The sequence below is a fragment of the Polyodon spathula genome, chromosome 26, assembly GCF_017654505.1.
Source record: "Polyodon spathula isolate WHYD16114869_AA chromosome 26, ASM1765450v1, whole genome shotgun sequence".
NCBI lineage: Eukaryota > Metazoa > Chordata > Actinopteri > Acipenseriformes > Polyodontidae > Polyodon > Polyodon spathula.
The window spans coordinates 14,817,943-14,832,957 of NC_054559.1; the positions used below are offsets into that span (position 1 = coordinate 14,817,943).

A 15,015-nucleotide genomic window follows, 5' to 3' on the forward strand; every position below is an offset into this window, starting at 1 on the left:
TAATAGTTTGTTTTCTGTTGAATATCCTTCAAATAAAACCTTAACATGTCCAAATATGTGATTCATGTTTAGGATGATATTGTTAACAGTTATATGTTAAAATACTCAAATCAGAAATTGATATTCAGAGCTTTTATTTGTTTTGTTTTGTGTCCTTTACATTTCAAAACATTGCATCATTCAGCATTGTGTGTGCATGAGTGTGTTTCCACTTTGGAAATGAGACTGGAACTCTGATTCATTGTTTGGAACACACTGTTTGAGGTGTGCAACTGCAGTGTAGTTAAAAGTCAAAGTTCTAATTGGCTGTGGCTGAGGACTGCTGCTCTGATTGGTTGGTGGTGATGCCAGTCTTCTCCAGTGTGTGTGTCTGTATTTAAGGCAGGGAACAGAGACATTTGATCCATTCAGTGTCCTTGGGCCAGGCTTTGTTGCTGGAAAGTGCCATGGACTCATAATTAGACACACCACAGCAGTCCAGAGCAGAGAGCAAATATGGAGTAAGTATTCTCAATCATTAATCTAATCTAAGTGAATCATTGTAACCATAACGTAGGAATATATTTCTATACATGTGCACGTAGTTCTGGGTTAGTTCACATGTACAAATATATATAGAGAAAAACACACACCCACATTATATATTTATATATATATATAAACAAACATATATCTCCTCAAGATACTATTTAGTTATGGTAAAGTTTGCAGGATCACATCAAAGTAAGTTTATTTTGTATTCTTTTTTGCCTGACCTTTATGATGCAGTATTAAAAATGCGTGTGAAAATGAGTGTGATTGCAGTGGTCTAGTATTCTGTTTCTTGTGCTGTGATACTAATAGCTGTTCCCTGTCTGAGGCATTGCACAGCACATTGCAACGCAGGCTCGGCACTTTTCCACATGGGGAATCTGCAATGCAAGCAGGCATTTTAAAATCTGACCTGTCTTTTCAACTGTTCAGGATCCTTAACCCAGATATAATGTCATCTTCGTACTTAAACTAGTATTGTTGTCACTGAGTATACAACATGCTGTCTTACATGGCGTACCTTCTTATTTAGTGTGGTGTGGGGTTGCTTTTTTTTTTTTTTTGAGGTGTAAAAAAATTATGTAATTAATAATAATAGTTGAGATGACAGCGGCTCTCTTATCCCCGATTCTCAGACTGCCAACAGCCCCCAGAACAATGTGGAATAATTGAGGTCCTAGCTTTTTATTTCTATGTTGGGTCAGTGGTCTGCAGAGTGGAAGAGCAGGGAACTCTCCGAACTCCTCTGCTATCCAGACAGCCCCTTGGTAAGCTGTGCTGCTGTGTGCAGAGCTCATTAAGCCTGTGGTGTTCAACCGCCTGTCTGGAATTTACAGTAGATTGCTGTACTGCATGCTCTGCCTTCGGAGGTGAAGGGGTGCATGTCGTTTTTAGGAGGTTTCTTGATTGGGAGAATCATATAAACAGTTACTCTTTGTAATTTGATTTATCGTCAGAATTCAATTATAAAAACTGCTCCCAGTTAATTTGGATAATATAGGTTTTAGTATATTTACAGCCATGGTGGCAATTGTATATTATCAACTTAGGGTAAGTAGATAATACAAATCCTCTTTGTTATGAATTAAGTTGTAACACCTGACTACTACCACAAAGGAAAGTGAACGATGACAGAGATGCCCTGGAGTGCTGGGCTGCTGTGTGTCTAGGCAGGGTTAGCAGCAAATGCAGATTCCCCAGTGTGGCAACGATATCCCTTAACAGCTGCTCTTTGTCGCCTCGTGACTTTCAGGGAGAAAAAAAAAAACACCTCACCTCATTTAGTTCTGTTAAAAATATCTACCGCCATCCTGAACTGCAGATGTTAGCCATGGAATTCTAGTTAACAAAAACTTGTGTGTGTGTTTTTTTTTGTTTGTTTTGTTTCTTCCAGACTTCAAGATGAACTCGCTGTGTGTTCTGTAATACACAGCCTGAAGGATCAGAGAAGCAGAGCTCTTGTGTTTTTGCACGACCACGTTTGCAGCAGGGATGGACCTGGCTGATGCATTGAGGATGGAGAGCCTGTATCCAGAACTTGTTTCCCTGACCGCTGAGCCGGAGTTCCTGGGATCGGGGGTGGCAGGGGCCGCGCCCCTCTCCCTGCTGTTTGTGCTGAAGGAGGAGGAGGAGGATGGGGGCTTCACACTGCCAGAGCACAGCCTGCTCCACTCCCACAATACCTGTAAGTCACATGAGATTCAGACGTGCTGGGGAGTCCTGGAGACAGGGAGACATTTACAGTAGCAGTAGTTGTGCCCACTGCGTGAATTTAAAATGCAAAATGGAAAAAAAAAAAAAAAAGTTCTTCCAAATGATTCTGATATTTCAATGATGTTTCCCCCCCTCCCCCCACTAAAACACTCGTAAATCCTGACAAAGCAGCAAAGCACGACATTAATTATTAATTTTTAATAATGATGTTGCACAAATAAAAGTATTATGATGAACAAATCCTGAGTACAGATTTTATACAGTGATGGTGATTATATTTTATTGCAGGTATATCTGAAATGGACTGGATGGGAGAAGACATGGACATTCACCTCCTGGACACCCTTGTAGAGGACTCACCAGTGATCTCTCCGGCTCTGTTGGGTGCGGTGGAGAGAACCTCGAAACTCCTCCCTGCTCCCCGCGGCCTCCTCGAAACAGAAGCCGAGCCGGCATGTCTGGGCTTGTCCTCGACGACAGATCAGGTGGCTCCCTACACCCCACCTCTATCCCCTCGTGTGCCCGCAGGAACAGCAGGCAGCACCCCTGTGACTAATTATCCCAATAACACTGCAGAACTAGCAGGCTGCCAACTGCCTGATACAGTGGAAATCAAGGAGATTCGGTGCAATTCTTTATTTCTAATTGACCATTTGCTGGTGCCTGTAAGAGACCAGGGCTCAGGTGTTCTTACATCAGAACCCATAACAGTTACCCCTGTTGGGGCAGAACCCTCCCCCAACTCCCCTAAGAGGAGGGGGAGCTTGCTGAGGCTTCAAAAGGTCGCCCGTTCCTCCGCCCCCTCTTCCCTGGGCAGAAAGTTTAAGAAGAAGGAACAGAATAAAAATGCAGCGACACGGTACAGGCAGAAGAAGAGAGCCGAGAGAGGCTTGATGGAAAGTGAGTGTTATGAGCTGCAGTGCAGGAATCGGGAGCTGACAGAGAGGGCGGAATCGATAGAAAGGGAGATCCAGTGTCTGAAAGAGTTGCTGGAGGAGATTAAGAAAAGGAGGACTAGCTGTGAGAGCGTGGGGGCACCTGCTCCTGCAAACCAGACTGGGCATCAGAAAGCACCTGCTTGAAGGGCTTTTTCTTGGGTAGAAAAAAACCCTAATCAGTGAAACTGTTACTGCATTCTGCTTTTTAATACTGCCTGAAATCCGTGACAGAACTTACAAAGGACTGTCTCTCGTCATGGCCAATAGTGTCATTGCCATCAGTTCGTTAAATTATTACTTTAATTGAAAATGACCGTGTAACTGTAGGCTGTACACAGTCCTATGATATTGCATGCTAACACAGGTTTTAAATGTGTATAATTAACAGACATGTTCCAAAATGTGATCTTCCATCTCTCCTGGTTTCTCTATAACAATGCAGAGCATGTGCAGCCAACAAGTTGAAAAGGTTTTGGTAAATAAAGGTATCCAATGCCTAACCAGCCTGTGCTTTACAGCAGGGGGGTGGGGGTATAATTGAGATGAAATATCTCTGGGAACTAAAAATATTTTTTCAATTTGTGTCATATGGTTCCAGTAGGTATACAAGCCCGGTTGTCGGTCTCTGTGTCAGCAGTTCCACTTTGGTTAGGTATGTGTACAGCAGGTTATGCACAGATCTAAAAATCTAGAATAATGTTTTGATGTTTAAAGAACGTAAGCACATCTGGGAGGAGGGTGGGCAATAAAAACCCTGAAACAAAATCTGTTATATAAATTGTTTTTTTTATTTTTGTTAATTTTATTTATTGGGCTATTGAACACAGCCTACACCTGACAACACAGCAAAGAAACTCACAGCGATCACTTTCTGTAATTTTATTTACCAGCACGATATTATTAAGCAGCAATTTCCCTACACAATTAACACACTGCTGTACAAAATTTACAAGATAAATCTTTCGTGATTTGGCAGAATCTGTAATATAAACCTCTTGAAAGTCTTCTTCACAGCACCTTGAGATGTCTTTCTTCAGAGAGGTGGCCCCTTAAGGCTTGTTAGGATAAATGGTAATTATAACCCAGTCACACACCCCTTCCCCACCCATAGTGACAGGCATAAGCATCACCCCACAGGACGAGTTTTTATGCTTTGGGAAACCCACTTAGGATCCAATGCCACCAAAAGAAATGCTATTTACAATTTTAAACAGAAGGGCAATACCCCCTCTGTGGGCCATCTTCGCTGTTGATGCTTTCTGTCGTCATGATGTGATTCTAGCCCATGATGTGGTCGCTGGCAGGCAGGGAAGCAAGGGTCTGCGAGAAGCCCAGGGTGCGATGGGTAAGGATTACAGTCTGGGATGCTGTCCTAGTGTTCAGTTTGGTCCTTTTGTGAGTTCAGTGCATCGCTGCGCAGTCCTGTGTCCCCCCTGAGATGCTCCTTCTCTTTCACAGTCAGCGCTGAAGGGGGGGCTGTGGTGGTCACTGCTGCCCGGCTGTTGTCTTGATTAATGCTTACTACACATGAAAAATAAACATTATATTTATTGTTTAAGTCGTCATGCATCTCAAAACACTTTTAAAACGAGAGAAATAGATTACTGATCCACTGGTTCTATTGGTGCCATTGGCACAAGACGTGTTCGTAACACACACAGTGATACACTGAATCAACACTGTATCCATCAATCCTATTTCAAGATGAAAAAACGTACCCAAGATGCCATGTTGAGACAACAGCGCTGTCAGTCTCCGGACCTCTTCAGACAGTTTCTGGTATTCCTGCAGGGAAAAGAATGATTAAAGAAACCACTGAAACGCTTGTGCCTCAGAGTTGTTTTAAACAGGTGGTGTAACCCGGCATCAGTATTTCCAGTGGAGTTTTCTTTTGGCAAACCATATGATATAGTGTGTGAGGTTAGGTGCTGTTTGTGTGCACGTGGCTATGCCAGTAAATGAAGCTCCAAAGAGCAGGAAGCAGGGACTTCCTTAGAGTGTAAGCAATCCAGCATGTTTCACTGGGCTCTGAACTTCATTGAAATGCTACTCAATCCTGTAAAGCTCTCTGCATGATCGAGCAGCATTTGCAACATGGTTTAATCCCATACCTCTTTGCAGCTTTCTAACGTATCAAACTCGGACTTTGCAGAGGATTTACTGTCCTCCTTTGTCTGCTTTTCCTTTGTGTCTCTTAAGTAGCCGGCTTCTTGGAAGATTTTTTTCAAAGTTTTGTTGTAGCCCTGGAAATGAAGACAACGACACATACAAAACTAAAATCTCACTTTTTCAGAAGCCATTAATGGCAGTGCAAGCTCATTATATTTAATAGGACCTGTTACGAATAGCAGGTATGCAGGAGTGCTGCACCCAGAAGGGCTGGGGCTGATAAACTGAACTGCTGCCAGGATGGTGTTGCTCAGGTTCGCATTGCCGTGCTCCTCCAGGTGCGCTGCTGCTGAACCCTGCCCTGTCTCACCTGCTCTGTGATGAGCTCATCATGGAGAGCCTGTTCAGCCTCATCCCATTCTCCCTGCAGAGTCTCTGTCAGCGTGGGATACACTGCAAGCAAACACACCGTCATACTAATCACTCAAAGAAAAAACAATGCTGCTTACATCCTTTTGAGCGTTTCCTGACATTTGCTAAACAAATGAGCAAGTTGCTGGCACAGTGCTAAATTAATACCATATGGTCCAGTTCATTCATTTAAAACAAACAAAAAAATCTAAAATCACTGACAAGTTGCAAGCCGTGCTGTTCCCTCTTACCCAGGAGAGAGTGCGGATGGCAGACCAGCGGGGTCTCAAACGTCACAGAGTACATGCAGGTGCTCGGCTCCGACACCTGGGCCAGCTTACTGGCACTGCCGCAGGACAGGAGGACCTGGAGATGAGACAAACACACAGCAATGAGGACCCGGAGATCCAGCTACCACTTCCACCCCTGGGAATCCCAGCAATCCAGGGACCCAGCTAGCACCTCCTCCCCTCTCCCAGCAATCCAGAGACCCAGTTAGCACCTCCTCCCCGCTCCCAGCAATCCAGGGACCCAGCTAGCACCTCCTCCCCTGTCCCAGCAATCCAGGAACCCAGATAGCACCTCCTCCCCTCTCCCAGCAATCCAGGGACCCAGCTAGCACTTCCTCCCCTGTCCCAGCAATCCAGGGACCCAGCTAGCACCTCCTCTCCTCTCCCAGCAATCCAGGGACCCAGCTAGCACCTCCTCCCCTGTCCCAGCAATCCAAGGACCCAGATAGCACCTCCTCCCCTCTCCCAGCAATCCAGGGACCCAGCTAGCACTTCCTCCTCTGTCTCAGCAATCCTGGGACCCAGCTAGCACCTCCTCCCCTCTCCCAGCAATCCAGGGACCCAGCTAGCACCTCCTCCCCTCTCCCAGCAATCCAGGGTCCCAGCTAGCACCCCCACCCCCTTCCTTGTACTGGCCATGTGGGTTCGAAGGATCGTATTGCTGGTTGACTTTGTTTTAAAGCCTGTGTTGGGGGCTCATTACCATTTAGATTTCAAGTAATAAAGCTGTACATTTCAGGTCCCACCTCCTGCACCAGTAGTTGCTGCGAAAAAAACGAAGGAAACATTTTCCTACCTTAGTTTGTCTGCTCTTGGTTCCACAGGAGTCTCCTCCTCTCATCCACATGGCCACAAAGGTGTTATTCACAATTTCCCACTCGTTCCAAATACTGTGGAGATAAAAACAGTCACAATACAATAGCATTATTTATCTGACATATTCCAAAACAGACACCAGGGTATTTATAATGACTGTACACTGCGTCTCAGCACCGACCCCTCACGTGCTGTATACGCCTTACCCGAGTATCCCGCTGTACGCATTCCACCTGAACGACTGCTCGTGCTGCGTGATGTTGTGGAAGGGGCAGAACTCGTACTTGTACCTGTCGCAACACACAAATAAACACGAAGCATGTTGTTTGCAGTAATCCAGGCTATAGCCGACTGGAACAGTCAACTGAGAATGTTTAATTGAAAGTTTTGTGTATTTTTTTTTAATATAGAAAGAGAGAAACGGGGAATAATGCCTCACCGATCTCATTTCAGGCACATTACAATGGTTTCAAACAACACACAACACAGCAAAACAACAAGCACTTCAGCCCTTCATCGGCAGTGATCCGAGGGGCTCCAACGGCTATTACTTGAATGTCAGTTTTTCCCTATCTGATAAGATATTACACGTGACCTTAGTGCAACACAGAGGAATAAAACAATATGTAGTGCTTTTAAACCAGCCAATAACAACTGAGCTGCAGGGGCTTTTCAACTGTTGATCGCAGTAGTTTCTGCAAAGAAATGTCGTTGCCTTGGCACTGGGTTCAAACTAGTGCCCCCAGTGCTGTGTGCTGTGTGTCTTTAATCGGGTCAAACTCTTACGTGGATTCTATGAAACTGAAACACTTCCCAGCCAGCCTGTTGAGGTGAGCAGGACCTGTGGGAAAAAGCAATCTGAAATCACTGCCTGCAAGGTTTCATGCACACTGAATTCCTTCATCAAACTTACTTGATTATAAATTCAAGGTTCTAACTGTTTTTGCATGAAGCAAACAAACATTAACACGTGGGATTTGCGCAGAACCAATTATCAGGTATTATTTCTGAAGGAAGAAGCCCTTTAAAAGGCGTGATACTCAAGGCTTTAAAAGCCTGGGAAAGTACTTTACAGTATGTTCCTCTAGTCCTATATCATACACAGCACTACACTGCTTTACAGTATGTTCCTCTAGTCCTATATCATACACAACACTACACTGCTTTACAGTATGTTCCTCTAGTCCTATATCACACACAGCACTACACTGCTTTACAGTATGTTCCTCTAGTCCTATATCATACACAGCACTACACTGCTTTACAGTATGTTCCTCTAGTCCTATATCATACACAGCACTACACTGCTTTACAGTATGTTCCTCTAGTCCTATATCACACACAGCACTACACTGCTTTACAGTATGTTCCTCTAGTCCTATATCACACACAGCACTACACTGCTTTACAGTATGTTCCTCCAGTCCTATATCATACACAGCACTACACTGCTTTACAGTATGTTCCTCCAGTCCTATATCATACACAACACTACACTGCTTTACAGTATGTTCCTCTAGTCCTATATCATACACAGCACTACACTGCTTTACAGTATGTTCCTCTAGTCCTATATCATACACAGCACTACACTGCTTTACAGTATGTTCCTCTAGTCCTATATCATACACAGCACTACACTGCTTTACAGTATGTTCCTCTAGTCCTATATCATACACAGCACTACACTGCTTTACAGTATGTTCCTCTAGTCCTATATCATACACAACACTACACTGCTTTACAGTATGTTCCTCTAGTCCTATATCACACACAGCACTACACTGCTTTACAGTATGTTCCTCTAGTCCTATATCATACACAGCACTACACTGCTTTACAGTATGTTCCTCTAGTCCTATATCACACACAACACTACACTGCTTTACAGTATGTTCCTCTAGTCCTATATCACACACAGCACTACACTGCTTTACAGTATGTTCCTCTAGTCCTATATCACACACAACACTACACTGCTTTACAGTATGTTCCTCCAGTCCTATATCATACACAGCACTACACTGCTTTACAGTATGTTCCTCTAGTCCTATATCACACACAACACTACACTGCTTTACAGTATGTTCCTCTAGTCCTATATCACACACAGCACTACACTGCTTTACAGTATGTTCCTCTAGTCCTATATCATACACAGCACTACACTGCTTTACAGTATGTTCCTCCAGTCCTATATCATACACAGCACTACACTGCTTTACAGTATGTTCCTCTAGTCCTATATCACACACAGCACTACACTGCTTTACAGTATGTTCCTCTAGTCCTATATCACACACAGCACTACACTGCTTTACAGTATGTTCCTCCAGTCCTATATCACACACAGCACTACACTGCTTTACAGTATGTTCCTCTAGTCCTATATCATACACAGCACTACACTGCTTTACAGTATGTTCCTCTAGTCCTATATCATACACAGCACTACACTGCTTTACAGTATGTTCCTCTAGTCCTATATCATACACAGCACTACACTGCTTTACAGTATGTTCCTCTAGTCCTATATCACACACAACACTACACTGCTTTACAGTATGTTCCTCTAGTCCTATATCATACACAGCACTACACTGCTTTACAGTATGTTCCTCTAGTCCTATATCATACACAGCACTACAATGTTTTTAGTTTTCAGTAGTACTGTACCTGATACAGGAGATGGTGTAACTGCAGGCTGCAGCCTGTTGGCCTGGGCTAACAGAGGGTTGTTTAACCTGAAAAGAATATTAATTATTACACTTTGCATTCTTAACTTTCCCTTTGCATATTCAAACATAAAATCAGCAACAAAATAAACTTACAAAAACCACACACACAATGCATATATTATAACACATTTACAGTATCATGGAGGGGAATAAACACAGTATAGGGCCATTCTATTTTGCACTGTAAAGACGGTAATACATTTGCCCAGGAAAATTATCTATCACTCTACGTCATGGAAAAAGGTCTATCATTCTACGTCATGGAAAAGGTCTATCATTCTACGTCATGGAAAAGGTCTATCATTCTACGTCATGGAACACAGAACACTGTTAATCGTTAGCTTTGTAGCGTTTCTTTAAAAACCGGAGCAGGCAACGGCAACTGCGATGCGACTCTATGGAAGTGAATATGCAAAGCAGTCTTTATACAAACAGTAACACGGCACACTCGCTCACCCAAACGTATTCGGTTCTTCAACAATCTTCATCTTTCCAGCCGAAGCTCCTGGCACTGCAACATAATGAATCATTGAATGATATTAACATTGACACTTGCATGCACAGTGGTGAATATTTATTTAAAATGCACTGGAAAATGTAATTAAAACATTTGCAACAATGCACTGCACTCATAACCTGGAGATAACAACCTTATAATGTATATGCATCAAACTCACTAACCGACCGAAGGACACTGCACATACCATAAGCATAGTCAAATAATACAGGTGATTAACTTACTCTGCAAACTAGCAATGAACAGCATACAACAGTACAACACACGTCTTTGCTTAATAAAAGCGCACATGTGTATAAATGGGTTATAAAACATGTTATTAAAAAGGTAAAATAAGCACACACAACAAATCAGCTGAAAAAAACACAGGAAGTGTTAGTACTGGAAACACATGACTTGGGTACGCAGGAAATAGACCAAGGGAAAAATAAATATTGTGTTTCACAGATATTAGTGTGACAGATACCAGACAGTTAAACGAACGGAATTCTTTTTTATAGATTAATATGTATATATTATACATCGCCTTTGTCAGAACTGGCAACGTCGTTACATTTCTCACGGGACTTTGTTAAAACAGTGTTTCTGGCGTGTTAATGCGAGAGGTTTAAGACGGTGCGGGCGGGAATGGTAAACGGACATTAAAACCTAAAAAATGGCTGCTCCTGTTCTGAAACGTGCATGATGAAATGTAAGTTGCAAAACAAAATGAAATCGCAGCCTGTTAGTTGCGAGTTACCCTTGTATACCTGTTTTTATACACCTGCTGAAAAACTAAAGCCATCCAAACAGGAGTCGCGACTCGGGTACTTGTGTAGCTGTGGGCGTAGTTGACTTTGTCAAACTAATTTAACCCGTCTTGGGTTATTTCAATCTGAACTGCGCTGTACTCATTGCTTGCGTGACTGCAGTGAATAGCACATCACCATAAATCCACATCACTCTTATTAGTAACTAGATTCGCATTGCGATTTAGTAACACATTTATCTATTCAGCCGTGTGTTAACACATTGCCAGAAGCGCATGCTTGGGTATCTTAGTACGGTTTTTACTAGCAGTAAGGCAACTGCTTAATACAACGCTGCCGGTAAGATGCACAAAACATTTAATAATATAACTACCCATTTCTCTCCTCTTAAATTTAAGGCCAGTAAAATATAAATCTGTGTTTTTCTTAAGCCCTGATGTTAAACTACTGGCATTAAGACACACTGGTGGATTCTCTAATGGTCTAGGCTCTGTGTTTTGTTTTTAGTTTATGACTGTAACTTGTCAAGCACATTTATAATTGGTTTGTTACACGCTTATGGTGTTAATGGTAATAAGAATTGGTTTGTTGTATTAACACTTGTTGCGCTCATGGGTGTTTTCCACTAGGAGTTGCTCATTCACGACACTGTGAAGGCTGCAGGTTTTGAAGAAACTGACACTGTAACGAGAAGCCGCTCAAAATGGGACGCAAGAAGCAGCAACAGCACAAGCCTGACCGCGCCGCAGTGAGCGGGAAAGACCGCCGGCACAGACTCAAAGAGAAATCACTGGAAACGTTCACCGAAGAAGTGCATGACGCCCTGCACGGTTGGTGCCAATTTTGGGTATTGGTTAAAATCATTAGACTTGATTCTGTTACATATACTCAGGGATGGAAATGAGACGCGTGTTGCATGGCAGTTAAACGCATTCCAGGTCTTATTACCAGCACAGGAGTGTCTTATTTCCATGCCTGTATACTGCTGGTTATCATTTGGAGTGTCGAACATTAGAGCTGCTATTTTTATTAATAACCACCAGAGGGCACTGCAGCCCATCCCTCGTTATTTATTATTTTTTTAAAAAGGGAAATATTTTACTCTCTACACTAGAAATAAGATATGCAATGGTCTTTTCGCTAACAAACAGCCTGCCTCAATATCATATCAATAACCACAAACAATCTGCTAATCGCTAGCCCCGCTTAGCAGAATAGTGCCGTTTCCGCAGTGCGCGGTCGCTGTCCAGTTTCTCAGCACCCTGCTTTGTTGTTCTTCTCAGCAAGTCTCCAGGGTGACGGAGCCGAGGAGGGGGGCGTGGCGCCGGTGAAGCTGCCCTGTGCCCTGGCCATGTGGGAGCTGGGGCACTGCGATCCCCGGAGGTGCACGGGGAGGAAGCTGGTGCGCAAGGGGCTGGTCCGCACCCTGAGACTCAGCCAGAGGTTTAACGGACTCATCCTCAGCCCTATGGGCACCAAATACGTGTCGCCTGCGGACAGGTGAGTGGCTCAGTCCCAAACTGCAGGCACGGGAGCCCCTTCACATGCCTGATTTAAAAGATTTGTGCACAGCAGTTTTATAATGCATACAAAATCTTTACCTTTGTGATCTATCCAGGACACTCTTGGAAACGAGATGTGTCACCTAAGTATCTTTTTATTTTATTTTTTAATAAAATTTTATTTTGTGAACAAATCCACTCCCATGTGCACCAGTGTTCCACCTATAGATTCTGGATGAATAAATGTGAACTATATTGGGTATGAGTACATGGTCTCACCCCTAATCATTGTATCTTAATTACACATCATGCACAGGGCCCACCAGGATCTTCGCCTGTTTCTGATACATAACCTATAGTGACTTATTGTATTGTCACACCCTCTATAAACAGAAACTACTCCAGCAATATTATTTCCGGTAAGGAGCCCCTCAAGCAGTCCGTCCAGTGTTTTATGGGGCGCCCCCCAGCGCGTCTTCCTTGATTCTCATTCATCTGAATTCCAGAGAGATCGTGGCCCAGAGTGGCGTGGCAGTGATCGACTGTTCCTGGGCCAAGCTGGATGAGACTCCATTCAGCAAGATGAGAGGAAGCAATCCCAGGCTGCTGCCTTACCTCGTGGCAGCCAACCCAGTGAACTACGGGCGCCCCTGCAAGCTGTCCTGCGTGGAGGCCTTCGCAGCCACCTTCTGTATTGTTGGTAAGTGGGAGCAAGCTGATCTGATCCTGCGACTCGTCATGCATTTCCACCAAACCAAACATTTGGTCAAAATGCAGGTTTTATTTGTTACCCATGGATGTCCTGGTGCTGCCTGAAATATGGTCTCACTTCAGGGATGGAAATAATATTTCCATTGCATTGCAGTTGGAGCCGGCCTGGTTTTACTAGGAGTTTAATAAGACACACCTGAGCTTGGTCCCTATACACTGTGGCCAAGCTTGTAGTAAAACATGGAATGGGTGAAACTGCAGTGCAGTGGGAGGCTTATTTCCATCAATGCCAATTCATGAAGAGTTATTAAAATGATTATTATAAAGACAGAGGACATAAAGCATGGCACTGATGAAAATGTTTCTACACTTCTGTTAATGAAAGCAACAGGGGTCTAAACAAGCTTCATGAATATCGAACTCTCCGATCCCCAACCTTAAATCTGTTCGTAGTTATAGTACTTGTATGAACTTGGTATGGACATCCCTTGGTGAAGTTCTGGGCTCTGACAAGCTGGGCTTGTATGAGCTTGTGGGCCTATGTCTTGTAGAACCATGCTACTGCCACCTGTAATATGTGGTTTTAAACCCTTCACGTATGCTGCTGACACATTCTGTTTTGAGTGCAGGGTTTCGTGACCTTGCAGTAATTGTTCTGCGGAAGTTTAAGTGGGGGAAAGTGTTCCTGGACCTTAATAAGAGCCTTCTGGAGCAGTATGCTGCCTGTCTCAACGAAGAGGAGCTGCTTAAAGTAGAGAAGGAGTTCCTGGCTGCCAAACCCGAGGAGGAAGAAATAGGTAAACCAAAAAAAAAAAAAAAAATACACCCTCTCTACATTCATCTGCTTTGGACAGCGTTTTAACAGTGTGATTACAGGGAGGGGGATAAGACTCCCATTGCATAGCAGTTTGATCCATTCCTGGTTTTGCTTTGAGTTGAACAAGACACACCTGAGCTTGTTACCTTTACACCAGGGCTAATCAAGCTTGTGGTAAAACCTGCTATGCAGTAGGGTTATTCCCATCCCTGTGATTCAGTGCTGTACTCGTTATGTAGGGGCCAGCATAAAAATACAGATGCGTGCACGTGAAACACGTCTATTATAGCTTGTGAGCCTTTTCCTGTTGGAGATAAAAACACACAGTAGCTAACATTGGATTGAATTGGGTACTGATGATTTATTACATAATTAAAAATCTAGTCTAAAGGTGATCATTTTGTTTTTGCTTTTGTTTAGACCCATTTGATGTGGACTCTGGGAGAGAATGTTCAAACTTGAATAGACCCCGCTGGCAAGTTTCAATTCATGAAATATCACTGTTGTAGCTTTAAACCGAGATAGAGTGTGACCTATTGTATTATATTGTATTGCTTAGGTCAGCACAGGAAGAGGAAGAGGAGGATGATTCTGAGGAAGAAGGGGAAAGCGATGATGATGATGATGATGAAGAGGAGAATGCTGGTGAGAATAAAGAGGAAGAGGAGACTGAGGAAGAGGAGGATAAGTCCTCGGTCGCTGCCAGCGCCTCAGTGATTTGGAAAGGAGCTAAGGAGAGGATAAGAAACTGAACCATGAAGCTGGAAGTGACTAGCGCTGGAGAGTGTGCTGTCCTGCAGCTGCAGCAATACAAGTGTATCTGCCAGCACTGATTACATAGAGATGTTTTTGTATGCAAAAGATTGCATTTGATAGAACCTTGGCTTCTAGGAGTGCTGTAAACAGTACCAACAAAAATATGCTGAAAAATTACTTATTTTCAGGAATTAGCTTTTTTTAAACTTCAATAAATATATTTATGAATCACAAATAGGTGTAGCGCTCAATGATCGGTGAGGTACGTAGTCAAAAGAAACTGATTCAGAAAGATAAGGGTTGACGGCACACTCTGACATAGTCCAGAAATAAATCTACAGTGTAAAATCCATAAGGTTTAGTCCTGTTTCGTGGCACAGATTTAACAGAGGACAAGAAAATTGCAGTTGAAACTAG

The 15,015-nt window shown here is 43.3% G+C and overlaps 3 protein-coding genes across 5 annotated transcripts; 2 read left to right on the top strand and 1 right to left on the bottom strand.

Annotated features, from left to right (window-relative positions):
* Window positions 1–252: 252 nt before the first annotated feature.
* Window positions 253–3,921, top strand: LOC121300744 (cyclic AMP-dependent transcription factor ATF-5-like). Its single transcript, XM_041229519.1, has 3 exons — window positions 253–500; window positions 1,925–2,215; window positions 2,533–3,921. The coding sequence occupies exons 2-3, from the start codon at window positions 2,023–2,025 to the stop codon at window positions 3,324–3,326; spliced, it is 987 nt and encodes a 328-aa protein (XP_041085453.1). The 5' UTR covers window positions 253–500; window positions 1,925–2,022; the 3' UTR covers window positions 3,327–3,921.
* An 84-nt stretch (window positions 3,922–4,005) lies between these two features.
* gnptg (N-acetylglucosamine-1-phosphate transferase subunit gamma) lies at window positions 4,006–10,441 on the bottom strand. 2 transcript variants are annotated; one of them, XM_041229517.1, is made up of 11 exons: window positions 10,288–10,441; window positions 10,003–10,057; window positions 9,485–9,552; window positions 7,595–7,649; window positions 7,015–7,098; window positions 6,789–6,882; window positions 5,954–6,068; window positions 5,662–5,744; window positions 5,294–5,425; window positions 4,901–4,967; window positions 4,009–4,703 (listed from the first exon to the last, which is right to left on the bottom strand). In XM_041229517.1, the coding sequence occupies exons 1-11, from the start codon at window positions 10,376–10,378 to the stop codon at window positions 4,555–4,557; spliced, it is 993 nt and encodes a 330-aa protein (XP_041085451.1). In that variant the 5' UTR covers window positions 10,379–10,441; the 3' UTR covers window positions 4,009–4,554. The 2 variants fall into 2 exon arrangements, with proteins under 2 accessions (XP_041085452.1, XP_041085451.1); XM_041229518.1 differs by lacking the exon at window positions 5,294–5,425 and having other exon boundaries at window positions 4,006–4,703.
* Window positions 10,442–10,654: 213 nt separating this feature from the next.
* On the top strand, window positions 10,655–14,980 carry tsr3 (TSR3 ribosome maturation factor). Of its 2 annotated transcripts, none has more exons than XM_041229851.1 (7): window positions 10,655–10,754; window positions 11,442–11,642; window positions 12,096–12,312; window positions 12,821–13,014; window positions 13,655–13,822; window positions 14,263–14,317; window positions 14,402–14,980. In XM_041229851.1, the coding sequence occupies exons 2-7, from the start codon at window positions 11,516–11,518 to the stop codon at window positions 14,592–14,594; spliced, it is 954 nt and encodes a 317-aa protein (XP_041085785.1). In that variant the 5' UTR covers window positions 10,655–10,754; window positions 11,442–11,515; the 3' UTR covers window positions 14,595–14,980. The 2 variants fall into 2 exon arrangements, with proteins under 2 accessions (XP_041085785.1, XP_041085786.1); XM_041229852.1 differs by having other exon boundaries at window positions 14,412–14,980.
* The last annotated feature ends 35 nt before the right edge of the window (window positions 14,981–15,015 follow it).

Coding starts and splice junctions, on each gene's coding strand:
- LOC121300744 (XM_041229519.1), top strand. CDS start 2,023: ATGGACCTGGCTGATGCATTGAGGATGGAGAGCCTGTATCCAGAACTT. Junction 2,216..2,532: donor GCTCCACTCCCACAATACCT/GTAAGTCACATG, acceptor ATTTTATTGCAG/GTATATCTGAAATGGACTGG.
- gnptg (XM_041229517.1), bottom strand. CDS start 10,378: ATGTTTTATAACCCATTTATACACATGTGCGCTTTTATTAAGCAAAGA. Junction 5,745..5,953: donor CCATCCGCACTCTCTCCTGG/GTAAGAGGGAAC, acceptor GTTTGCTTGCAG/TGTATCCCACGCTGACAGAG. Junction 4,704..4,900: donor GTCTCAACATGGCATCTTGG/GTACGTTTTTTC, acceptor TTTCATGTGTAG/TAAGCATTAATCAAGACAAC.
- tsr3 (XM_041229851.1), top strand. CDS start 11,516: ATGGGACGCAAGAAGCAGCAACAGCACAAGCCTGACCGCGCCGCAGTG. Junction 12,313..12,820: donor TACGTGTCGCCTGCGGACAG/GTGAGTGGCTCA, acceptor TCTGAATTCCAG/AGAGATCGTGGCCCAGAGTG. Junction 13,015..13,654: donor AGCCACCTTCTGTATTGTTG/GTAAGTGGGAGC, acceptor TTTTGAGTGCAG/GGTTTCGTGACCTTGCAGTA.